At 42.8% G+C, this 27,309-nt stretch overlaps 1 protein-coding gene across 4 annotated transcripts; it reads left to right on the forward strand.

Annotated features, from left to right (window-relative positions):
* Positions 1 to 608: 608 nt before the first annotated feature.
* Pdfr (Pigment-dispersing factor receptor) lies at positions 609 to 27,043 on the forward strand. Of its 4 annotated transcripts, NM_001297898.1 has the most exons (11): positions 609 to 677; positions 2,667 to 2,820; positions 21,377 to 21,833; positions 21,903 to 22,013; positions 22,875 to 23,026; positions 23,266 to 23,523; positions 23,595 to 23,891; positions 23,958 to 24,221; positions 24,297 to 24,457; positions 24,520 to 24,787; positions 25,996 to 27,043. In NM_001297898.1, exons 3-11 carry the CDS (start codon positions 21,404 to 21,406, stop codon positions 26,227 to 26,229), a joined length of 2,175 nt encoding a protein of 724 aa, NP_001284827.1. In that variant the 5' UTR covers positions 609 to 677; positions 2,667 to 2,820; positions 21,377 to 21,403; the 3' UTR covers positions 26,230 to 27,043. The 4 variants fall into 4 exon arrangements, with proteins under 4 accessions (NP_001284827.1, NP_001284826.1, NP_570007.2 ...); NM_001297897.1 differs by lacking the exon at positions 609 to 677 and having other exon boundaries at positions 2,506 to 2,820; NM_130651.3 differs by lacking the exons at positions 609 to 677; positions 25,996 to 27,043 and having other exon boundaries at positions 2,506 to 2,820; positions 24,520 to 25,414.
* Positions 27,044 to 27,309: the final 266 nt, after the last annotated feature.

Raw genomic sequence — 27,309 nt, forward strand, 5'->3', positions numbered from 1 at the left:
TATTCCATAATTTGATACTATGTTGTTGCGGCGACTTTGTGTCGGTTTACATATTTTTTGCGGCTTTTGTTTTCGCTTCGAATTGGTTGCACATCACAAAAAGCAATGGCAGTTGCCGTTCCCTTTGTACTTGCCACCTGTTGCCGTTGATTTTTGTACAAATATTTTTGCCACATGCTCGCAGTGGTTGATGCATACCTTCTAGTTGCATCCTTAATCATTACTATTATGGCTCTACCAGTTACTTTTGTGCCAATGGAAACACCTTTTCATCCTGCCTCCATTTGTGGCAGAAGTGCGGGGACGGGCTTTCTTCTCCACGTGCTCCATGTTGCACATTTGAATTTTTAATTTATATGGCACTTGCAGGCGTTGCCGCTGTTGTTTTAAATTCAACATTTGTTGCATCTTTTGTGCTCATTAGCATTGTGTTCCCCTTGCTATTTTTCATACTCTTCCTTATGATCCACATGCATGTGTGTAGCAAATAGCAATAGCCTATAGCTTATAGCTTATAGCTTATAGCTTATAGCTATAGCTCATTTAATATAGTAAATAGCAGTGGCTGATACTCGAGACAAGTTGCAGTCAGTTCCGATTGCGCCCCCAGTCGCCGGTTGCCCGTCAACGCCGCTTGATCGTCGGACGTGCCAAGTTCATTCCGTAAATCCCATTCCGTAAGATTACCGTTTGGCGGGCAAGCGGTAAAGATTAGACGCCTAATCGGAATCGCTTAGATGCCGAAGTTCAGGGACAGTTCACAAGCGCCTGCTATTATTGTTTCGCCCGGCAGCCGAAACATTTAATTGCATTCAACAAGAATGCTGCCGCAGAAAACAAACTTCATCTGGTCGGGGCAAACACAAACATCTGCTGGACCTTCGAGTGCTGTTGCCTGATTTATGAATTCTGCACATTTTTTGTTTGGCCCAAACAAACACCAGTGTTCCATATGCGTGTGTGTGTGTGTGTGTGTGTGTGGCATTTGATTTATGAACGTGTGCAGCACAAGCGTTGCATTTGACCGCATTACATGCAAAATGGGTCAGTCAGTCAGTCAGTCAGTCAGTCAGTCAGTCAGTCAACTAGTCAGTCAGTCAGTCACATAGCCAGTAGTCATTCATCCCACTAGTCAGTGACTATAATTAAACATAGGCCGACCGATGCTGGCACAGTTTTGCCCACAATTTTTCTCCAGCTTTTTGTGCATCTTTTCGTTTGTCCAGTGCAAATTGAAAAGCCAGTGTTCGGGCAGCCATTGCAGGAGTCGCAGCCAGATTACCCTGTAAATAGCTACGGATGCAATTCACATGAACGCGACTAGCCGACTAGTTTAGCCCACACTCGCAACAAACGATTGAGAAGCGAATCAAAACGTGACTAGGCCAATGTTGACGTCGTTGCTGCTGCTGCTGCTGTGCCGCTAATGTCGCTGATGCTGCTGCGTGCCTGCAACAGTTGCTGCCGCGGCGCGTTGACGTGGGCGCATCGTTTCGCATCGCTTTTTGCTTGTGACAGCGTTTCGAGGCGCACATATGCCTATATATAGCCCGTCATATGGGGCGCCTTGCCCGAGCTGGTCACGTGCTACGCCGGAGGCATCAGTTGCATGCAGCGTTTAGCTGGTTGCAGCTGCAGTCACAGTCGTGGTACAGCAGCAGCCAAGGATGCAACACTGAACACCAGACAGGTGCCACTATTTCGAGCGCAACTGTATGTTGCCTACTTCGTAGCGCGTTGCATTCGTAGTGGCCTGCACTTTGGCGCCTAATCTAAATCCATTTTACTGAAGGCGTCGAGGTCATAAATCCTCCTGCAGCAGGGCATCCATCATTCATCGTTGTCACACTCGTTTTGCCACGTCAATCATCATTACGGAGCTGAAATTGTCACGCGAATTCGAAATGCACAGACAACCAGGCCAAAATGAATGCAATGAATGAATACGTCGCAATTGTGGCTATAGTTTCATAGTTTAACAGACATCAGGAAGTAATTAATTTGCTCTCGGCAATTAAAATTTCATATAAATAGGTTACGCCCAGATTTGACAATGTTTTCGCCTCAGTTTTTCAATTTGATAGTTTGTTTTTGGTACTTGGGAATGCGTGTTGTAAGAACCGGAAGTGTCGCTTTCTCCGGCATCTTGTCGTTATTATTTGGTGTATTACTTTTGGGTGTGTTCATTGCCGGCAGCAGAGATTTATGCTCACTCTTTTTTCACGGCCAGGCAGCAAAGGCGGCAAAAGTGGGAAAGCGGCAAAAGCGGCAAAAGCGACAGAGGCAGCAGTGACAGTAAACAGTAAACAAACAGGCAAACAAACAACAGTGAAACTTGCAGTGCAAAAAGAGAGGAAAGAGCGAAAGATTTCCCGATTTTCCCTGCAGTTGCACACACACTGAGTAAATGACCGAGAGCCGAGCAACGTTCGTGCATTGGCTTTTCCGCTCGGCTTTTTCCGCTTTTCCGTTAAGGATAAGTTGCTCGGCTGCTAGCGAGATTCTGTCATAACGGCTTCGGCACTCGTGGCGTTCGTTTCGCTTTTCCAGCAAAAAAAAAAAATTGGCATAGGCAATTGCCCAATTGATTTCAACCCGCTTTCGAAAACGTTTTTCAAGTTCATACTCCCAAATTTTTTTTTTTTTTGCTGTGCTTCCAACGCGAGTTTGAAGAAAAAAATAACAAAAAAAAAACAAATAAATATCAAAAACAAAACAAAGATTTAAAAACTCGAAAACGCCGAGAATCGAGTCCCCGGAACCCAAAAAAAAAAGAAAAGAAAAAACCACCAGCAGCAGTAGCAGCAGCGAAACCGGCGGGTGAGTGTTAATTGGTTAACAAACACGCTTTCAGCGGGTTAAATGCCATTTGGTGATAAAAAAAAAAAAAAAAAACAAAAAGACTTCTTCTATTTGTGCGCTGTTTGCCGGCCTTTTTGTATTCATTCATTATTTGAGCGGATTGTTTGTTTGCTTTAATCTTGGCCCAACGGCTTCATTACGAACTCACAAAGCCAAATGATATAATTATGGAAAATTATCATATCAGTTGGGCGGGCGGTGTGGCATCCGACTATTTAATTATTTATTACCAATATTAGCAAAGTCTATAAACCAAAATAAATGTGAAATAAATATAATAGAACGCACAGGCAGGTTGAAATCTAGCATATTTTCCAGCAACTTTGTAACTAATTTATTTTAAGGTTCAAATTAAAAACAACAACAGTACACTTACAACGAAAACAAAGTTCAAAACTCATAAAACTTCTTGGTTTAATGAGCTCTTATTCATCTCAAAAGTCATAGTACCATAGTACTTTTGCAATGGTGGTTCAAAATGATGACCAACTTTGGATTTTATTAACTTCAAAGATGCGATTTTTGTAAAAAAAAAAGTTTTGTTACAATTGCTAACTTAACCCAATTCGATTTCTGCACATTTGGATATTTTTCTAGCTTGTTGCGCATTCTGCAAATGAGTTGCGCAAATGGAAGCTGTGCACCTGCCATATTCTGGAATAAATATTTATGAACCCAAGCGATGCAGATCCCTCCACTCATACTGACACATCTGTCTTTCTATCTTTCTATCTATCTATCTATCTATCTTTCAAGCGGTCGAAGTGTTTACACATGTCATACTTTTGATATAACTTCGTTATTGTGTGCTAAACAAGCTGTCCGTTCGCCACAACATTTTCACGTTTTCACGTTTCGCCTAAACTTTGGGATGCATTCTCTGCATCTCTGCATCTTTGTATCTTTGTATCTTTGTATCTTCGCATCTTGCACATGAAGCGAAGCAAACTACATTTAGTATTTATATTTGAAGAGTGTGCACTGGTACACGAGTATATAGCACCCACAGCATGTACATATGTAGGTTGGTACATCTATGCTATGTGGACGAGGTGGCAGCTCGTTAGCATTGTCCAAAGTGCCGCGTGAAGTGTTTTTGTGTGCCGTGGAGGAGACTTTAAATGTCCTTGACTCGCTCTCTAATGAACTGGGAAAGGAACCGAGTTGGCGGGGATTCCCGATGGGAGCACCTGTCCATGTGCGACCTGCCCACCTGCCCACCAGCCCGCCTGCCCGCCTGCCCACCTCATTATCGGAACCGGCATCCTGTGGCCAACTTAAACGTTCTTGTAATCAAATTGTGCCACTTGCGGCACAGCCGTCGCCATCTCGACCACATCTGTCCACTTCACCATTTTGTTGCACTTCGAGAAAGTTTCCAAATTGTTGAGTCAATTAAATTGCAAGTTCGCAAGGTAAGTTCATACTGCAGCTACTAACTTATAAGCCGCAGGTAAAGTTTGTGGGCCACCTTTAGCGCTGCTCGGCGAAATTAAATCGCTAATGCAACTCTGCATATTTTCGAAAGTTTAAATAAGTTGCAGCGCGTTCTTATTCCCAGATTTCGTTATGTAATTGTGTCTCATTAATATGCAGTTCGGAAGCATGATAGCTTTGCAACAAGTTTGTGAGATGATGTACTTTTCCGCGAATTTTCGCAGTGCAGCCAAAAACCCTTTCCTCGTCTGTCAAGTGCTTCGACCATTTCCCATTTTCAATTTTCCGCCGCCTTTCGCATGACAATAGTTCCTTTCGCTGGAACTGTGTCAATTGTTTTTTTTTTTTTTTTTTCATCGTATGCGGAATGTGTCGAGGCAGGGTTAAATGTTTGGACGCGGATGCGAAGGCGATTTTCGGTGGGTATGGAGCTCGGATGCGCTCGGTGGCGTATGCGTAATGTGCAAATAGTGCCAGCGAGTTTGCCAGCAAGTGTCTAAACAAAAGAGGCAAGCGTAAACAAATGAATCTATTTCGGAGAGCGATTCTCGGCCACCTTCGACCGGCTAGGCTATACAGTGAAGCCCACCGGCGCGTGGACGTTGGCCCACAAAAAAGAAATTCGTAAAGGAAACCAAGTTAAGGGCTCTTCATCTAATTATAGTCCCTTGCCGTCTTACCCTGGCCCATAAGCCACTTACGAACCGATGTTCAATATAATCGCAGAGAGAAGAGATCTGGACCAAATCACAAGAAATATTCTGCATTTTCTTCCGACTTTGCGGTAAAGTTATAGAATTGATGAACACTGAAACTAAGCTACAACTATTACTTTTAGTGAAAACCTTTTATAGCTGGCACTTAGATAAAATAATAAAAATAAGAAGATACATCTTGTAAGTGTACCTTTAAGGTGGATAGAATTCACTTTGCTGCTTCCAACAATTGTTGCTTATTTTGAAGTTTTTTTTTTAGATATCTATAAGCAATTCAGTGCAAATTATTTTCTTGCACGCATCAAGTTGTAAATATTTGTTCAATTTGCATTTCTTTCGCCTGCGGAAATCAAAAATTCTGTAGTTTAATATTTCGCTGAACTCGAGTGCAGCAGGAAGTTGAAAATGAAATTGAAAGGCACTTCAGAATTGGATCACATACATAGGTATCAAATAGGCTTTCAGGACCTGCAAGATTTATTGGATACTTTAAGTCCGATTTGAGTGGCGAATTTTTGATAAAATCCGGAGCGGCATCGTTACAATGTCAATCCATCCGGTTTGCCAGTCATAATTGTCGCGAGTGCTCAAATATCAATTGTTATGTACAGCAAGTGAATCCGTTTCCAGCGCAACTAATTAATCACTCTTGGCTTCCCATTTAGCTCAGCTGAGCTTATTGGGCGGCGGCAAGTGAAAAAGGGGGCGTGGCAAATTGTGGAAAATTCTACGTTTTGTTGGCACAAAATGTGATTGAATTGTAATCCTGAGATACACAGGGTGAAATCAATTAATATCTGCCCTTCATTGCAGGACCGATAATCATTGTATCTAAAAATGCACATTTATTAATTACTTTATTGTGTAATTTTATTTATTCGTTTCCAGCATTCCACTGACCTCCAAATTGAAATCAAATTGCACTCTGTTTACCAATACGTGAAAATCGTGAAAAACTTTTGGCACTTCGGCGTTCAGAAAGCGCAACAAATACCCTTTCAAAATCGTGCAAGAAATTCTGGTTTTGAAAACATTGTAGATTTTAACAATAATAAGGATAAGCATAGATAGCTTCCTTTGGTTGCATTGCATTAAAAATTTACGAAATCAATTACAATTTTCAAGTATTTTGAAGCAGAGTACTAAAAGACTACTATCATCCAAAAGCCCATGAAAATCGTGTTTTGGCCGTTGATCCCGAGGAAAAACAAGCGGTTTTCTGTTCTTGTTGCCGCGTGCATTTAACGCTGAATTTAATACATGTGAAAAACAATTTATTGGCATCAGCGAACGAAATCGCATAAAAACAGCCGATGGCGCTGAATTACGGGGGCACAAAAGGGATGTTGTTGAAACAATAAATCAATTATATATAGTTTGTTTTTGGCCTTTTTTTTTTTTTTTGTATAAAAAAACTTCGAAAGTAAGTGAGCACCGAGACCGATCCATGCAAAGTTTATTTTTAATCAACCGAAAGGGAAGGGAATCCATCGATTGACGTCAGTGATGAAATGTTTCCAAATGTTTGACAACGATGCAGTTCTGATAATCGAAAAGCGGCATGAAAAACGCTGTACGAAAATGTAGAAAAAAATTTGTTGGAACCGGAAGTGATTTTCCAACGGAAGCCTGCAGCCATAAAATATTAAATATAAACCTTCAATCTTACGTGTCCAGTTCGCTGCGACAATCGGTGAAGTAAATAACAAAAACATGATTGAATATACATATGTATTCAATCGAAAGAAATCACCGGAAAAATGCTTAAAAATGCTACAAGAAGACTGAAGAATGGCATCTATTTGTATACTTTACAGTTTATTTATATTGAAAACGTACTAAATCAATATTATGGTTACACAATTGTTTATTCTTGGACTTCAGCGCTTCTTCTTCCAAACACTTAATTATTTGTTTATGAGAACGCCTTCCAAATTGATTTACTTGCATGTTTGGGCATCACTGAAATATGGGATAATAAAAACTAAAGTTTGCCCACGCTTGTTTTATGGCAACCAGGATGCGCGAATAGTTCTGGTCTTAGTTGACACTAAATGCATTTGCTCGCATTAGGTCCTGCGGATTAAGGACCATCTGTGTGGAGATCGTACGACAAAACGCGACTTCGTCCTGCCGAAATTCTGAAATCCCTCAAGTGCGAATTGTAAGAGTTAACTGTCAATGGGCTGTAACCCATACACTTAGATACCCATACAGACAGACGCACGTACACACGTACTCGCACAAAAAGGATGCCAGGATGTGTTCCGTGTAGTTGTTGTTGCGGCAGTACTTTAAGCTAAATCGGCTTAGTGGATGACAGACAGACAGACAGACACACACACACACACACACACACACACACACCGCCACACCGTTGATAAAGTGGGCGTGGCAATGGAGCGTCACCTCTTAAATTTATTTGCGCATTTGAGCGCATTTAAAACGGAATTCGACGCCCTAGGCAATTGTGTGTGTGATTGAGTGCAAGAGTATGTGTGGGATCCTTGCACCTACGACTAGTCTACGTGACTTTCATAATCCTTGCACTTGCACTGCGCAAATCACACAACCGAATAAACAATATTGAACAGGTTTACCACCAGCAAAAAACAAAAAAAAAAAAACTTTTAATTCGGCATATCATCATATATCATATGAAACCGATACAATTGTTATATTCGACTAAACAACGTCATATTTGATTCTACCAATTTCGAAATAATAGGCGTTGACTTAATAGTTTGAATGGCAACCACAACTCTTGGTGCAACGAAATGCAATGTCCGTCCAACCGCAAGCCACAAATGCTTTTCATTTGCAATATCAATTTCATTTACTGCCAATTAGGCCAACATGCCTTTTACACCTAATCAAAGCACAATTAGATGAAGGAATCACATGTCATTTTGAGATAAATTTCCACATTTCGGCCAGTGCATGCCAAACTGTGACTACAGTCGTTTATCACGTTAGGCGCCCCTTTTTCCTCCCTTTTCGAAGATTTTGTTATTGATTTTCGCCCACGTACATCCACACGACATGTAACACATTATTATGCCATACTTTTATTTTTCATTTCAATTTTTTTTTTTTTTTTTTTTTGGGCCAGCAACTGCATTTGCCTTAGGCCAACAATGAGGGGAAGAAGCAGAGCAAGATGCAGTGAAAACAGAAGAAGAAGAAGAAGGAAAAAGCCAAGGGACCGCTTCTTCTTACTCATGTGACATTACATTGCTTGGCTTTGTGTACGCCTGTGGGCATATAAATATAGTCAAGCACACGCCAACATTGTAGTGTGGCTGCACAGCGAGAAGTTGCGGGTAATGTCGCAGTGTGACCCTGCTTGCGACAGCGTGTCGAAAAGTAGGGTAAATCCTTAATCCTCCTTAGGAACTTAGGAGTAACTTACGACGATGTGGCTAAAACAAAGTTAAGACAGGGTTACGAAACCTAAAAAACCGATCGCAACGAAATGTAATCAAACAGCATGCACAGTACGAACTGTTTCGTTATGTGTCTAACAGCCCCAGCGTTGACTTGTTGTCAATTTCATTTGGCTGCCATGGCAATTATACCCCGAGACTTTCTAATTGAATCGACGCCATTAGAGCAGCGACTGTCCCCCATTTTCACCCACTTGCAACCCCATTTGTGATCCTTAATTTATGCACATCTCAGTTGGCCTTGCCCAAGTCATGCAGCACATAATTGGCAAATTGCAATTCCCAGGACCACAAAGACGGCGACCGAGTAATGTCAAATGAAAGTTGCTGCCACGAGCACTAGTCCTGCTCCGGGTACCAAAGACCCCCTCTTCAGCTCCTCTTTGAAATTCCCCTCGGTAAAATAAGCTAAGAAGGCAATTAGTCACTCAATGCATTGACAGCAAAATTTAAAGAGTGACAGAAACTGGAAACCAACAATATGCGAACACAGTCAACACATAGGGCCATCCCGACAGCTACACAGGAAAAAATAGTAATGACAATTACACATGGATTTGAATAAGGATTCTGGGCAAATTCCGGAAGGAATATGAGAGCTTTGGCCCCACAAAACAGGCGAGTAAGGACATGACTTTTGGGCGGCCCAAGCCGCTAAATTCACTTAACTCGGTGGCAATTTGCATACGCCAGGTGCCGCATAAAACACTCCTGCAGCTGTAAGGCACTTTAGCCCACTCATAGCCAATTCCCTTTGGGTCGCAACTATAAGCTGAATCTTCAACTTAATTTTGCAACATATTTAAGGGCCAAAGCCAGCAGAGTAAAAGCCAATGGAAGAATGCCATAAATTTGCTATTTACCAGGATTTGATTTTGGAGTTAAACTTATGTACTCAACACTCATGTTGGCCACTTGACCTTATGATACTTTAAGCTCAAAATTAACAAAAGTTGCAAAAATTGCGTAGGTAAAAGAGTCCACATATTTACAACTTATGTTATATAAACGGATTCTGTGGTCGCACCCACAAAGGGTTCAACGAACTAAAGAATAGCAAATGTAGAAATCAAAAAAAAATAACAAAGATGTTTTCTGGTTCATTTGCTAATAAATAAAGCATTACAAATCTCATTAAGAATAAAATAAACTTAACCAGCTTAAAAATGTGTCCTTTAAAAGTGAATCTTCCCATTTATCCACACATGATTGTGAAAGGAGGTAAAGAGCTTGCAAAGAATTATCCTTAATTTATTCTTACATTATAAGGGTTGTACTCTGTAAATATTTATAGTCTGGAATAAGGGAAACGGCGGAAGAAGAGGGAGAAATCCGCGCAAACCGAGAAAGTTAATTAAATGCCAAAAGGCGAATGGCTTAAAGGACACACACACCATTACATGACGCGGTCAGCTGTCTTTGTGCGTCCACATCTGTGTGTGTGCAGGCAGCATTTATAGTTTTTTTTTTTTACCAAACAAGTGGCAAGGTCAGCCGTGAATTTTGATGGCAGGCCTAGTCGTCACCGTCGTCGTCGTCGTCGTCTGTTGCAAAATGAGAAGAGATGGCCCCAAAAAAAGGGGTGAAATAGAAAAATAGGAGAGCAAAAAAGCACAAAAATCATAGCAAGGACAACAAGGAAACTCGGCCAGCGCCATTGGTCATTTTGGCGGCCATTCGCTGGCGTACGAAAAAATACAAACAATAATTAAAAACTTTCCCACAGTAAAATAGAGGAAAATATCTCAGAATAGCTGCTAACAGAATGCCTCGTTTCGAGTTCAGCTCGCCAAACTTTCCCCACTTCTCGCAAACTTTTCAATTGGTCGAGATTCACAGCTGAATTCCCATCGATGTCCAAGTGGACTTGGAAAAAAGGCATATTTGAAAATAAATGGCAAAGTAATAGGATCCAATAAAGGCGATTCAATTATTGGCAACCAACGATTCAAGACAAAACCACGAAAAGGGAAAAGGTAGTGGACAGATAGAAATGGCGACGCGGAAAACGAATGCAAATAAAAAGGAATCTGCGGAATGCAATTATTAGTCAGCTTAACTTTTCTTCAAAGCTCTATTTAAGGCTATTTACTTAATCTTTAAATGTTGGGAAATGGATTAGCAAGCACTAGGATAAATTGAAATATATTTATTTCCTTTGTGGGGGAAAAAGATACCACATCAAGATCAAGGTCACACTGCATCTTGCAACACTCAAACGCACACATGGCCACACTCAAACACATATGCTACGTTTTTTACAGCAACTCATTTATAAGTAGAACAAGTGATGCATGGCAGTCGCCGCAGCTTTATATGCAAATCTTTGCTAGCCCCACCATCACCTCCCTCGTCAGCCATCTCTTTACCGGGGCAAGTGGAACATTTTAAGCATGTGCAAACACACACAAACACATCGTATCGTGTTTGAACCCTTCTCCCCCCTCCGCTTGCTGTCCTGCTCTGCTGATTAACATAAATGGCAGGCCAAACTGCGGGGACAACACCCAGAACTAGGAGAAAAATCGCAAAAAATTCACAGTGACTCGAGATCAGTTAAAGTGCATTTTCAATGATAAGAAAGTAAATGTATCCCTATAACTTAAGCCAAAATTATTCATTATTCATTTGAATTCGAACTTTATGTCCTGTACTATAAAAGTTAAGCTATAAATACTTTACTACTGATCTGGCAATTTACAAATGTGTGCATTGAAAGGATAATTTTGTCGTAATGTTGCAAGTACCGTCTACATTCGTTTCGGAACTTAATATTGTTTCAAAAACATTTCATAATCCCAATGTGGTTTTTCATCCACTGTTGCAAGACAAGAAGACTTGAGATATTGCGATTACAGTGGTCTCTGGGTATAACATTTCATTGCCGCATTGTCTTGCCTCTCCCCTGACACGCCCATGCCACGCGAACTGTGGGCAGTAAAAAAAACGTGGCATGTGCCCCGGCTTTTGTTTTGTGTTTTGCGTTTTCTGTGTGTGCGTTTGTGTGTATTTTCCCTTTTTCTCCAAGCGTGTTTTGTGTGGATTGCGTTGCCGGAACAATGCAACAGTTTTTGGCCTGGCCAACCAAGTCTGGCAAACAAAGCCAGCCATAATAAAAATAACAACAATAATACACATAATACATAATAAGAAGAAGAAAGCCTCCGTTTTCCCACCGACCGACCGCCACATGGAACAAGCTCTTAGCGTTGTCTGATATTTCGTAGTCTTTTGTCTTTTGCGAAAGTGTGTAGAATGTAGAATGTGAAAAGTGCAGAGCGCAGCAGAAAACTAAAGACTTAAGCATTCGCCCTCCTTGTGGGCGTGGCCACGCCCAGTGCGAAGGAAGTTCGTCGATTTTGTGGCGCGATTAGCGAAGGAAAAGTCAATCGACAGCTCTGAGGATTTACAAATTAGTACAAATTAGAAATATATTAACTTGACTATTTGCTGAGCTTTATTCGATTTATTCGTTAAAATCAAGACCAAATGAAAAGTTATCAAAGAAACTGGGCATAAATTCCACAAAGTTAACCATGTAGAAATGGAAATTGAAATTGAATTGAATACCAGAAAAACATCCGAAACAAAGCAGAATTAAAAGTCGGTCGTGCTATCAATAAACACGTAGCATTACGCAATCGAAATCAATTAATCGAATAAAAAAGAGAAGAGAATCTAGTTTAATAGCAACAGAGCAGAGATTGACCATCGAAGAAATTCGAAATTCAGACGTAATTGATAATCTAATTGCTGAAAGCGATATGCCAGCATCTCATTTGTGTCCTTTTTCATCGAACGCAAAGCGATATAAATTATTTGATTAACTGATATGTTATTCTGGCTTATATAATTGTTTTTCATTTGATTTCATGCATGTGTGTGTGTGTGTGTGTGCGAGAGAGCAATCGATTGGTTGTGGCGCCCGCATTGTTTTGCGGTCGCCGTTGCGTATGCGTAATGAATTTTACGACCCATATTAATCATACGCCATGTGTACGGGCTTTTTGCCGCTGTTGTAGTTTGTAGTTGTTCTTGTTGTTGTCGCCGCGCACTAACTGTACTCGATTCAATTAGTATGCGAAATTAATCGAAGCGCGAATTACTGGACTCCAGCCAAGTCCAATTAGCCGGGAAGTCCGACGAGTCATCATCCCAATCGCAAGCCCAATCGCAACCCCTTTGACATTGTTGCCAACGGACGCTTATTATCTAATCAGACAGCGAGTCCTGCTGTCCCGGTTTTCAGGGACATCCTTGCCAGCATTTATCTCCCTGGAAACCGCGCTGCCCAAGGTCTTGCCGCGATGTCAGGTTAGGAATTCTGCTTAACACTGCGGATTCTTCGAAAAATAAGTGCACAATTAAAAAACATGGCGCAAACGAAGGGGCCATTTTCGAAATTCATAGCCCCATTTGCGCATTAAAGATTTAAATACTATTTAATTGATTCAATTATGCAGAGAGTGAGAGAGAGTCGTGAAATTATCACCTCCGGTGATGCAATGAGCCAAGCTACCCGAATTCTGCACTTTAATCCAGCGATATTTTCCTTGCACCGTTTTGCCATATTTTTGTTAACCAAGCAAAAAACAGTGTTTCCATCTTGTCTGTGGTTTTGTCGAAATTCAACCAGCTTCAAAGTTATGCTAATCCAATGTACACTTTCAAAAATAAAGTGTTCTAAAAGTCCCTTGTGGAGATGTTCATTTTATTGCTTGAAAATAAAGTGCCACATTTTCGTAGAATTCCTGTAAAAGCAAGGCCAACGAAAACTTTCGAGGCCAGTTTTTTTTTTTTAAGTGTGGAACACAAAAAGCGTTGGGAAGGGGGGGGGGGTGGTTGGCCAAAAACTGGGCATCCAAACGGAAACCCAGAACGCCGAAAAACAGAACGCAGGAAACATAACTGCAAAGCGCAGCAAAGTATGCTACATAATTTTTTGCAGCACGATACGCTGGCATATACTCGTATATGGCGTAAATTGTGGATGCGGGGGCATCTAGTGCATCTAGTGGGGCAGTAAGCTGCTTGGCCGGCTCAAAGCTCACAAAGGGAATGCCCAAGAAGGCGGTGGCGGTTAAAAGTGGGCGTAGCCACTTACTGACTGCCACATGTATGCGAATTGTGAATTGTGAATAGTGAAATGCGAAACGCAAAATGCAAAATGCGAAATGCTAAATGGAAAATATGCAAAATGCAAAGTGCGAAATGTGAGCGGAAAAATGCTGGCAAAAGGCGGCGGTCGGTGGGCGGGCAATTAGCCAACCGCAGTCAGCTGTTAGCGGATGACCCTTGACCTTGCTGCCTCATCAACGACCCTCAATTAAGAGCCAGCCAACCAGGACACTTCACTCGATTGGCTTAATCCCCACCTGACAGCAAAGTCGAGTCCTTTTGATCCGTAATCCGTAATCCGTAATCCGGATTCCGCATCCCGGATTCCATTACAATTTCACATGGCAATCCTGAGTGGCAGTGAGTGGGTTAACCTCGCTGCGCACTTCGACAGCAGCTGTCAGTGGGTTAAGTCCACCGAAAAAGTTAAACAATATGCAGATCTGGGCTTTGAGTTTTTCTCGCTCTCTCTCTATCGTTCTCTCTCTCTCTCTCTTTCTGGCCTTCACTTCCTGCCTTGCTCGCTCGGCTTTTGCCTTCCTCCTCTTTTCACTTCCGGTTATTGACGGCAGTTCAGCTTCGACTTGGCCATTAACATTCAGCTGCAGTTATTTCGTATGCCATCTGCACTGATTGAATTCGAAACGTCCAGTGGAATCACTGAAGAAAAACGGCAGTTGTTACGGCCCAAAAACTCACTGCCCTCAATCAATGTTGACCCAGTTCAGGTGTTTCAGCCAGCACCTCCAGCCATCGTAGTTTTGAGCGAAGACTGAACCCGTTTGTAGCAAAAAAAAGAAAAAAATAACATTATTATGCAAATGCGAATAAAACATCGAAATGTTTTCGCGAGTGCCGACACGCAAGAACAGCCTTCTGTTTTGACAGCCTCTTATTAATGCCAAAAAAAAAGAAGAAAAAATGGCGGGCAGCTTGAAATTAGAAAGCATGTGGTTCACGGTGAAATTTCACTTTAAAACTAAAAGCAGAGGCTGCGTTGCTCAATCGTGAGCTAAATAAGTGAACTTTCACTTCCAATGTGCATGCTGTTCTTGCTCAAGGATAGCGATTCCTGAAAACACCTCTCGAAATCACTTCACTCACTTAAAACCATTACCGCAAAAGGTTCCGTCTGCAGGAATTTGATGAATATTTTCGCCCGCCTTTGTTGCACAAAAAAAAAAATAAATAAAAAAAATGAAAAGAAAAAGGAAAATGCGAATCCGAATCCGAAGAAAAGTGAAGCAAACGTGTGGTGATGTACGGAAGAAAAGGGAGCACATTTCCTCACACATTATTTCAAGGGCTTCACATCTGCTAGCCATCCCATCTCATCCCATCATTCAGCTACATACATAACAAATCGAACCCTTGAAGCCCCTTTATTTCTGGACACCGATAGATGTAACAACATTCAATGACAATCGCGGGGCAAATTTTCGATTGGTTTGGGAGCAACAGCGACATAATTACGCGTAATTGTATTGCGAACAATTAGGGGCGAATCATTATTATTTTCATGTCATTCGAAACGCAAATCAAAGCCGCCGAAGCAGATAAACGAGCCGAGTGAACGGTGAAGATACATCTGCGGACGCCGCAAGTATATATGTATATGTATATAGATTCAGATTCACGGATAGTCGGCGGTGCAGGAAGCCTAAAAACGCGAAGGAGCAGGAAGGCAGCGACCACAACAATCAGCCAGCGAACCAAAACGAGAGTTATGAGAATTATTCTGGCAGTCTGCCAAATATATGTAAAAAAAAAAAAAAAAAAATACAACAAAGTTGCACTGCGCAAAATGACCTTCGAATGGGGGAATATGTATCTTGGATATATCTTGGAAAATGCATATATTTAAGATAAGAAACAATGCTATGCTGATGATTTTGGTAATGCCATTCCACGCATAACAACATTTTTCGACGACAAACTGAATCATGAAATGTTTGGACCCACTCTGACCCCCCAATTTCTTCGAGTGTGCATACCTATGTGTGTGTGTGTGTGTGTGTGTGTGGTCCTGGGTGGGCAGAAAAGCGCCAGAGCAGCGCAGATCCTGTTGCCTCGTTGTCAAGGTCTGGCTGCGACTTGTGCCGGGCTAACGAGTAAAGAATTTCCTTCGTGGCCAGAGCTTAGTGGGATGGATCGACCGGGAATGGGATGGGTTACTACTGGGTGGTTGGCTAGTTGGGTCGTCTGTGTGCGCACTGGGTGGATGGATTGTGGGATGGCAGGCAGCCAATTTGGGGCCACTGCCAGTACTGCCTGGGCCACAAAACGCCGAGGTGAACGAGAGCAAACAACGAAGCAACGAACCTTGGACTACACTACTCAAAAGATATTTACTTATGCCGCAAGTTGCTGCCTAACCACAGCGAATTGTGCTCATAGTCTGGGCAATTTTTTTGTGAGTGTACGATGATGGGCTTGGGATCCTGGCGTTTGGGCGACGGACCATCAACAGGTGCCCGTTAAAGCCCTGCAAATTTGAATACACATTATGTAACTTGCTTATTATTGTGCAACGCTGTAACGAATATTTCGAGCTCGTGTTTTATGCAAACTGCGTAAGCCCCACCCCGAATTAGGTTGGTCAGTGAACTCCTGCGGATGCTGCACGATTGCATAATGTTTGAGCGCCGTTGTAGTTATAAATACATGATCAATTAAGGCGGCCTAACGAGTGACGCAAGATGTGGACCATTGGTAGCCATGAGATGCAATTTATTTTAATATAAATCCTGGATTAATACCAACACATAGAAACGTGCGCTTGGATGGATTGGAATTCCAATTCGATGGAATTCATTTGGCACGACACTGCCACTCAAATTCAATTGACATTTAATGGTATTAAGAAGAATCACACAATCGAGGCAAAACGGAGCGGCAGTTAACTCTTTTGTGGCCTCGAGAATCGACAACCCTCTGTTCGGTTTTGAAGACAGTAATCCATTGAGAATGCTTAATTCATCGATAGCCATTCCGAGCGTCTTTTGTCAGCCACTCACAGCTCGGTGGCAATATTCCTGTGTCATCTCGCCGTGTTGCATTGACACATTGAACCTGCTACCGGACGGCACAGTGAACACTCTGGCCCAGATGCTTCACTGTACAGCACAACTGGCAGTGCCAACAAATGGCAGTAAGTGCTGCTGGGCCAGCACGTTTTGGCCCGATGATATTGATTTATAGAGTGTCAATCTGGCAAATTGCACAGCAATAGCGTAATCAGTAATGCAACAGTTGCACACACTCATCCATCCGCACACTCTGGCATTTTTCGGAATTTTCCACAGGCGAGGAAAATCGGGGATAAAGCTGTGCGGCATTCAACATGGGGCGCACAAAACAACTTGACGAGCTGTCAAAATCTGTTCGGTCTGTCAAATGGATTTCAATACAAAATATCAACATGGAAATCGGCGAAGCGAAATCTGGAGGCCCATTCATTAGAATTTCACCCCCGGAATTTCCCCTTTTTCGTTAGATTTTCATCGCTTATTCAATTACAAGCCCGAGACCCAAGACACTAGCATCGATCCAAGATGCGAAGCGTAACAAAACTGTGGAGAACAAAAAGCGCTCAGCAGCTAGATGCACTGAGCAAAATGGGTGTGAATGAAAAGATTCGGTTTCGATGTAGCATGCTATTCTAAAGTATTTCCATTTATCGATTTAAATAGAATGTGAGGCATTACACGATCGTAGAGCATTTCACCTCACATCTGTGCGAAATTGAGGCTGCAGGCAATCAGCAAAATAGTTTTTATCCCAGTGTAGCCAACTGCAAACAGTGGCACTTTCAATGCCAAATTGTATATTGTATAAGCAGCTGCAGTGGCTCAGCCAAGCGGCAAATGTCCTGCGGTGACAAAAGCAAAGCACCACCCACTCCCCGGGTATGCTACAAGATTGTGGCCAAAAGGTGATGTAACCGTGACCCCCCGCCCTCGTCCTGGACTACCGAACTATCGAACTACGGAACTTGCATCTACCATCTTCGCCAGAATAGGCATTTTTAATATGGCCACTTGTCTGGCCTCTCGTTCTTCCTGGGAAATCCCTAAAATTTAAGAATCATTCCCAAAACTACTGCTTAAACATTGGGCCATATTCTCACTCAATTGGAAAACCCTTTGTGGCGACTTAATTGGCCCGGATTCACAGACGACAGTGCGTTTCGCAAACGAAGGAATGCAAATATTAAAAACCACGCTGCTAGATAAGTAATTCAGATTGGTTGCACTTGCAATTAGAAAATCCTTTGTGCCGCCCTAATTGGCACAAACACAAATGCAAGCCAACATTAATGAGCTGCCGCGACACGGAATATGACCAAAAGATTTAGTTTAAAGTGCACTTTTGATCCGAGTGTAGTATTTATAACTAACAAGTGCCGTTACTTGCCTATTATTAAGTGACCCAATTGTAAAGGTAATAATGTTTTAAAAACATTCGCAGTTCACAATAATTACAATTGGTTTGTGGTTATCACTTAGGCGCGCTCGAAAGTTTATTTCTTTATTCGAAACTAAAACTTAATTAAGCCCAATTTAATTGGGCCTACACACACGCAACGCACTGTACTTGCTATGGCAACTCTATGGCTAAAGAAACCCCGCAGTGAAAAGTCTTTTGGCTTGTCAAATAGCGCGAAAACTTTTCAAATAGCGTCGCTAGCCGCCAAAACCAAGACCAACCAGTTTTTCGTGCACCTCCACCCGCTTGCCACACGCTTTTCCGTCCCCCACCCTCACCACTTTGCCCACTAGCCTTTTGTTAGCGAGCATTGGCCCATTCAATGCATTTCGTCTCTCTGAATGGCGGCTCTTGAGATTCATTTTCTTTCATTTTCCCCATAATTATGGCAAAGAAATATACGGGGAAAAAAACACGCTTCAACGCCTGCAGATGAATTTCCCCGGGCTTTGCGATTTTTCCCGGCCTACCGAAAAAGAAAAACACCAAGTCTTGAAAATTTGAAAAAAAAAAAAACAAAAAACAAAAAACTTCGACTGCACTTGGGCCGATGAAAATGTTAAAACAATCGATCGGCAAAAGGGGCACGCCCATTATTTGGGGCTCAATCAACCCAATTTTCAAGTCGAGCGACGTCAGCTGAAATTACTTTATAATCTTGTTGATTGCTGATTGCACTTATTGCACATTTAAAGCTCCGTCCACTAACGAATTTAAGTTCACATAAATCCTGATTGCCTGTCACTATCCACTATGAGTATCCACCCATCAAGTGGAATTGACAAGCTATTTGGGGCATTGCAATGCGTGTTAAATAATTGAATTGCTGAGTGTTCAATAAGAAAGTTGATTAATTATTCAAACGGCCCAGCATGTTTGGGTTTCCAAATTGTAAACAATCGAGTCCAGAGCTCGTTCAATTATCGGCCTGAAAATGGATTGCTCAAGTCAAAAAAAAAAATATATGCCAAGGGCGTAATAAATATAAAAATGTGCTTATGTAATATGCAAGAACATTTTGATTAACAAGCCTCTTCTCGATTGCCAACTACCAACTACCAATAATATTTGTAAGCTCTACTCTGTACACACTTTACACACAAACAAATTGCAGTTGAACAAACCACTTTCCTCAATGTAATTAAATTTTAGTTACTTTCTGTTTCTGACTGGTGCTAACTTTAAATTGCACAAGTATTTAAAGGGGTCCCTTAATCCCTCAACCCCATAACCCGCACGCTGCAACTGCTGCCAAGTGACCCAAATCAGGGTCTGTTGTCTGCTTGGAGATGCCGAATCGCGGCATCCAGCATCCATCCAGTTGGTTATCCAATCCAATCCAAGCCAAGCCAAGCCAAGCCAAACCAAACCGTTTCCAATCCCTGGCCCCGCCACTGGCTTTTCAGTCGCTTTGGAGGGGATTTTGCGCTTAGTTAGCTTAATTACGAGCGCGAGCTGAGAATCGGTTCGCTGCGGCGATAAGCATCGATTGGTAAATAAGCAGCGAATTCAAGGCTCCCGAAAGGCTTAATATCTTAATTACTTAATTATATATTTTAAATATATATATATATATACATATACCGTATATATCGTTGATTTTTTGCGCTGTGGGAGTGCTTAGTCGCAAAGTTTTTGCTAATGCTGCACTTCGTCTGACGCTGGCGCTTATGCAACCAAAATACATATTGAGCAGTACAAAGCCAGTGGAATGCCCCCAGGGATGCGGAAATGCGGAAATGCAGAGATGGATAGCTGAGGGGGGGGAGGGAGGTGGGTGAGCGTGTGGGTGGAGCATAGCCTGCATGCATGCATTCGTGTGCAGCGACTACTGGCGAAATTGAAATTCTTATGAAATTATATAAAATGCACTCAAAGGCATTTTTGGGGCAGCTTAGCAACACAAGCAACACAAGCAACACAAGCAACATGGGCAACATGAGCAAAATGTGCAACTTTGGCCACTTTGGACGACCGTCCTCCGCATGGCTTGTTTACGCAATTCCGGAAGTGAAAAAACCAAAAAAAGAAAAAGAAATAAAAGTTGAGGCAAAAAAAAGCGAATGGCAACGTGTTTCCTGTGCCATTCCGCCGCCATTTGCTGCTGCTGCTGCTGCTGCTGCAACGCAACCAAGACAGGAAGAAATCATAATTTGTCGTGTGCGATTGTCATTGAAGTAATTTACATTCCGTTTAGCCTTGGCCATAAATTGCGCAGAGGAAAATATGTGATGCCGTCATTAAAATATGAAATCTTGTTTTTCACAAAACGTGCCACTAAATGATAAACAAGCTGTTGTTTTTCATTGGGAATTACTCCATCTCATTTGTGCAATGATAAAAGCATTACATTTTCGAGTCTGCACGATCGTATCATCAGTTGTTTGCAGGACCTTGAGTTCTTCATACAAAGTTTTAGCTGCTCATTTTTAATCTGTTCCTTGTGCAGAGATTACACTTCTCCGAAAAGAGCCGACACGTAAATTGGAAAAGGGTTAGTGCAACTGTTGTTGCAATTACAATTCATCACATAGCCCGTAGTTCCTCTTCCTGCTGCACAGAAAGAAATTGGTATGTGGCGATCGTTGCAATGCCATGCAATTCAATGCCCAATTCAAAAATATTTGAAATGTGTAAACAACTCACTTGTTTTCTTTTCTGCGTGCATGTGGTGCTCCTGGCCATTTGCCATTTCGCCAGGCATAATCCCGACAATCGGTGCGATGTGGGTGATACGAGTGCGAATGCGAATGCGAATGCCAATGATATGTGTATTGTATGTATGTGCATACATATGGCGTCGTAGCGTGTGGGCGTGATGTTTGCACTCCGGTGCAGCGGGACTATAAATAAGCCGGGTATTTATTAGGGGCAATCATAAACTGCGTTAACGACGGGCACTCTGCCAACGAGAATAAGATCCGGTAAACAAAGGCACCGGTCGACGTACGTCTCATTGTGCGATAAGCTTTCAATTAAATCTGACCCGGATAACGGGGCGCATGGGTGCGGGAAATCGGAAATCGGAAACGAAAACGAAAACGGAAGCGGAAATCGAAATCGAAATGGAAAGAGATCAATTTTCAATTGCAGCCAATGCATGCATGTCCATGGGTCCAATGCTAATATCGAAAGACAAAGCTCCGTGTTCTGGAGGTCGTGTTCGCCATGCAGACTCATTGGTTGGTTGGGTTTAACTCGTACAAAGTTTGATGGGTTTGGGATTGTTTTTTTTTTTTTTTTAGAACGATATAACTCGATATAATGCTGGTGCGTAAATAACAACGATGTTCATTGTTCGCTTTGCAGCACATTTACTATGCGGTCGATGGCAAAATGACCCTCCTGTCGAACATTCTCGACTGCGGAGGCTGTATTTCCGCCCAGCGCTTCACCCGCCTGCTGCGCCAGTCCGGCTCATCAGGACCATCCCCATCTGCACCGACGGCCGGAACATTTGAATCAAAATCCATGCTGGAGCCAACATCCTCGCACAGCCTGGCGACCGGACGCGTGCCACTACTGCACGATTTCGATGCCTCGACAACGGAATCGCCGGGAACGTATGTCCTCGACGGTGTCGCCAGGGTGGCCCAATTGGCCCTGGAGCCCACCGTCATGGACGCACTGCCCGATTCGGACACGGAACAGGTTCTCGGTAATCTCAACAGCAGCGCGCCCTGGAATCTAACGCTTGCGTCGGCAGCGGCCACCAATTTCGAGAACTGCTCGGCGCTTTTTGTCAATTACACCCTACCACAAACAGGTACCTAAAGCCTAATAACTTTTAAATCATATTGCAGTATTTTTTTTTTTTTTTTTGTTGCCGGGATAGGACTCTACTGCAATTGGACCTGGGACACATTGCTCTGCTGGCCACCCACTCCGGCTGGAGTCCTTGCACGGATGAATTGTCCTGGCGGCTTTCATGGCGTAGATACGCGCAGTAAGTAACTGAAATACACTCTAAAAAAAAAGCAGCCGAAAAAGAACATGCTGAGTACAATTAGCATAATTAATCGTTGAAGCTGTTTAGCTGTTTAGCAGCCACAAGAAGCTTTATGACTTCTGCCGGCTTATTAGGAGTCAAAAGACATGTCCTACGGTGTTTATCCCATCCACACGGCATATCTGGCGGTCACAATCATACGGATCATTAGCTGGGAAACGGTTCAAGTGGTGCACGGCAAACAATTACTTGATTCCGTATTCATCGAAAGGATGTCAATATTTACATGCATGACTGGGGGCGTCCAATCAACCGCACTCCCAGTCGGGGCCGCCCCTCCTTGGCTTCCATCGCCGGGGGCTGTCCAGGTGTTTCATGTGCACCCTCGAGCTCCGCCAGTTGAACAGGGTTTAAAACACCAGCCAATCGATTGCTTAATTACGATCCTAAATGCTTGCTCTACCCCTCCGATAAATTAAACGTTCTGCAATGGGGAATTGCTATTTAATAACCATGGGCGATATACACTGAGCGAAAAGATTCTAAGTAGCTGACTTACCACCCAATATTTTACAAACTTAAAATGCTCTTCCATTATCACTAGTGAATGTATTATCTGCGCTTGTGGTGCAAAATCTAGGCATATCGAACTATATCTGTTAAGAAATAATTATTCGAGTGCATTGTTGAGCTACGGCCTCATTTCTCCGGGCCGTGTCTAGATTTTTAGCCCCAATATTTTCAACTGGACGAGGTCGGTCGCCCATTCGATTGGCATAATTGCACTTGTCAGTCAGTGTGTCAAAGCTCGATTACTGTCATTAATCCAACCCAACCTCCCTCTTTTTCGGTTCGCAGAATTCGCCATCCGAAAGTGTGAGCTGGATGGTCGATGGGGCAGCAGGCCAAATGCCACGGAGGTGAATCCGCCGGGATGGACGGACTACGGGCCGTGTTACAAGCCGGAGATTATCCGTCTCATGCAGCAGATGGGCAGCAAGGACTTCGATGTGAGTTGAATTCTTTCCACACTACATCATAATACCTGTTTCAGTTATAGTTAAGAGCATTGCTTAAATGCCAACCAAAATCCCAAATCAAGGGTATGGTTTTGAAATTACCTAATAGGGTTCCAAGTTTTTTAGACACCCTAAAAAGTGATTTCAAAGGCCTGATTACATTTGTTGATAGTGGTTTATAGTAGTAGTTTTAATTCCATTTCTTCCAACTGGTTTGCGATATCCCTTAGGCCTACATAGACATTGCCAGGAGGACTCGAACCCTGGAGATCGTGGGCCTCTGCCTCTCCCTGTTCGCCCTTATAGTTTCCCTGCTGATCTTCTGCACATTTCGCTCGCTGCGAAACAATCGCACCAAGATCCACAAGAATCTTTTCGTCGCCATGGTGCTGCAGGTGATCATTCGCCTGACCTTGTATCTCGACCAATTCCGGCGGGGAAACAAGGAGGCGGCCACCAACACGAGTCTCTCTGTCATTGAGAACACGGTAGGCTTAATATTCCCGCATAAGGATAAGGTATAAGGCTTATGTTCGATATTATATGTTATGTTCTACAGCCCTATTTGTGCGAAGCATCCTATGTACTTCTGGAGTACGCTCGTACCGCCATGTTCATGTGGATGTTCATCGAGGGCCTTTACCTGCACAACATGGTCACCGTGGCCGTTTTCCAGGGCAGCTTTCCCCTCAAGTTCTTCTCGCGACTCGGCTGGTGTGTGCCCATTCTGATGACCACCGTGTGGGCGAGATGCACGGTCATGTATATGGACACCTCGCTGGGCGAATGCTTGTGGAACTATAATCTCACGCCCTACTACTGGATCCTCGAGGGGCCACGACTAGCGGTCATACTGGTGGGTAATATCAACTGTTGATCGCTTTAATCACCTATTCACCCAACTGAAAACATCCGCATGCAGCTAAACTTCTGTTTCCTGGTGAACATTATCCGAGTGCTGGTAATGAAGCTGCGTCAATCGCAGGCCAGCGATATAGAACAGACTCGCAAGGCAGTTAGAGCGGCTATAGTCCTACTACCACTTTTGGGTATAACCAATCTCCTGCACCAGCTGGCTCCTCTGAAAACGGCCACGAACTTCGCGGTCTGGTCGTATGGCACCCACTTTCTCACCTCGTTTCAGGGATTTTTTATAGCGCTAATTTACTGCTTTCTAAATGGCGAGGTAAGACATCAAGTCACTCAGTTGTCCATTTGCCTAAAACCCTCACTATTTCCAACCAAAATATATATTTTTTAGGTTCGTGCCGTGCTACTAAAGAGTCTGGCCACCCAGCTGTCGGTGCGAGGTCATCCGGAATGGGCGCCGAAAAGGGCATCTATGTACTCGGGTGCTTATAACACGGCGCCGGATACGGATGCAGTGCAGCCTGCAGGAGATCCATCGGCCACTGGAAAGCGGTAAGCATCCGCTTTGTGCACACCCCACCTTGAAACTCCTTACATCAATTTAAAACTCCCAGAATATCACCGCCGAATAAAAGGCTGAATGGAAGAAAGCCGAGCAGTGCCAGCATTGTGATGATTCACGAGCCTCAACAGCGCCAGCGACTGATGCCCCGGCTGCAAAACAAGGCGCGGGAAAAGGGCAAGGACCGGGTGGAGAAGACGGATGCGGAAGCGGAGCCGGATCCGACCATCTCCCACATTCACAGCAAGGAGGCGGGCAGCGCGAGATCGCGAACTCGCGGCTCCAAGTGGATAATGGGCATCTGCTTCCGGGGTCAAAAGGTACTAAGAGTACCGTCAGCGTCATCCGTGCCACCCGAGTCAGTTGTATTTGAGTTGTCAGAGCAGTAGACCAAAACCTAGCCTAACTAATAGATGTAGCCATAGCCGTAGCCAAATAGCCGTAGAAGTAGCCAACGCCATGTAGCCCACCACCACAGTAGCCAGCACCCACACAATCGGACCGGAAATGATCCCAAAGATAACCCAGAACCCGACTATTCCTGCATCTCCCATCGACCCACCAAGCAAGCCAGCTGGAAACAGCACATATGTAAAATACCCCAACAAAATATCGCAGTTCTTATACCCAAGATCATTTTGAACAGAAAGTAAGCTCATTGTTTTGTAATTCAAATTAAACCAATAGACATTTAATTTAAATAGTTATTTTCGCTTGCCTTCGGTTCTTGCTCCACTGTACTTATGTAAATACATACATACCTTTATTTGTGTAAGCCATATCCAAACCCTTTCCAAAATCTAGAAATCTCCTATCCTTTCGAAATCGGCTAATCCTACGAAAATTCAAATTTCCCTACAAGTTTTACAAAATATTTTTGATGACAATAAATTTCCAATAGCGTCACCTTCTGTTCTGGACACGCAAATACATTCAAAAACACTCGCACACGGTTCTTACTCGATGAATTTTTCAGCAAAACTTCAGCGGCATGTTCTTTTACTTCTACTATTCATATTTAAATATTAGATTGAAATATTTAAGTGAATTAACACAAACTTGCGGTAACTGCGCAGTGTGGCCAGGCTTTGTGAGCCATTAGAACTTATTACATAACATAATTGAAAAGTGACATTGTTTAAAGGAACTCACCTTTAATCAACTGTTGAACTTGCTGTTCATCGGATTCCGTTATTAAGTTTTAAGATTTGGGTTTACTTGTATTTACATTTTCTTTACCACTTTGATTAGCTTACACTTTCCGTTCCTGAGCTGGTCACACTGCCAGCTACAATCGATCACGTTCACTGCAACTGCCTTGAATTTTGCTAGCTGCGCTTTGTTGTGCAACAAAAACTTTGCCACAATCGATATTTAACTAATGGGGTCCATAATCGGAGACACATAAATGCAATAAATATCTTTTCGGCTATTCTCTCCTCCTTGTTTCCCACTCAAAATGCGGCTCTCTTGGCGGACTCTTCTCGTTTTCGTTTTCTTTTTCTTCTTTCTCGCCTTTCGTTCGCAGGACAAATGTGTGATGCCGGGCTCGCAAAAGACGCAGCAAATATTCATGACGTCGCAAATGCCGCCGACGTCGACGCTTGCAGCGGTAGCAACAACAATTACCACAACATCAACAACAACAACGGCAGCCAAAACAACAATAGCATCCATTGCAACCATCGCGACGATGACAAAGTCAAAGGCGAAAGCCAAAGCGATTTCAAAGAGCCATCAAATACAAATGCCGAAAGCCTAGTGCATCTCGCTCTCTTTACCGCTCACACCAGCAACACTCAGAACAACACACACCGAAACACAATATTCACGCCCATCCGCAGGCGCAACTGTTCTTAAACTAAAACTAAAATGCCGCGAAGTATGCTCTCTTTGCAAGAAGCGAGTTCGATAAGTCGGATATCGATCGATACACGACACACACACACGCATACATACATATATCCTATATTTTTGTATATTTACCAACAGCAGTTGGGCCACAGTTTTTTTTGCACATGTGTAAGAAGTGCGCTGATGAATGTAACTGTTAATCTTTTTTTTTCTAAATAAGCTCAATATACATACATAGATGTAACGGTATTTACAAGAGCATAGATAAAGCATACATATTTACATACCTGTTATTTACACGGATGCAAGCAGCAGAAAAATGTCGGAGAGTAGTTCGTACATATAATACGAGTATATACATATGTACATAGATATGTATGTATACCACATATAACGAGAGTACAAAGCACATGGAATGGTAACGAGGAACAAACAGAAACAAACGGATTGAAGGAATCACGATGTCACATCATCTGATCTGCGATCAGTGCGAATGTCGAATATTCATCACCCTAGCTTTAAGCTTACAATGCATTTTAAATGGAATATCTTGTGTGTGGAATCGTGTTTGTTTTCATTTAGTTTTGGTTTCCTACTCGCTTCACGCTATTTCGAAACTAAGAATTCAAGCCGAATTTAAAAAGAGAGGAACCTAAGAACCAGAACCCCAGTGGTCGTCAATGTCAAACTATTACGTGTATAAGGCTAGATGGAAAATGAATAAACATGATTTTATATGCATACATCTAAACTGCACTCGGCTATCGTCTACGTTCTTCATCTGGATTTGGGATCGGACTCGGGCTCGGGATCCATTAGGTTTGCCTAATTTTTTTTTTTTGGATAGGCACGTGCCGCTCGTGAATCCCCCAATTGGCATGGCTAAATTGGCAATTTCATCCCATAAGCAGCTTAATCCGATGATTTGATGGATCATCAAATGAATATTTGATGAATGAATGAATACCGTATGACCCGTATGAATAAT

The sequence above is a fragment of the Drosophila melanogaster genome, chromosome X (assembly GCF_000001215.4).
Source record: "Drosophila melanogaster chromosome X".
Lineage (NCBI taxonomy): Eukaryota > Metazoa > Arthropoda > Insecta > Diptera > Drosophilidae > Drosophila > Drosophila melanogaster.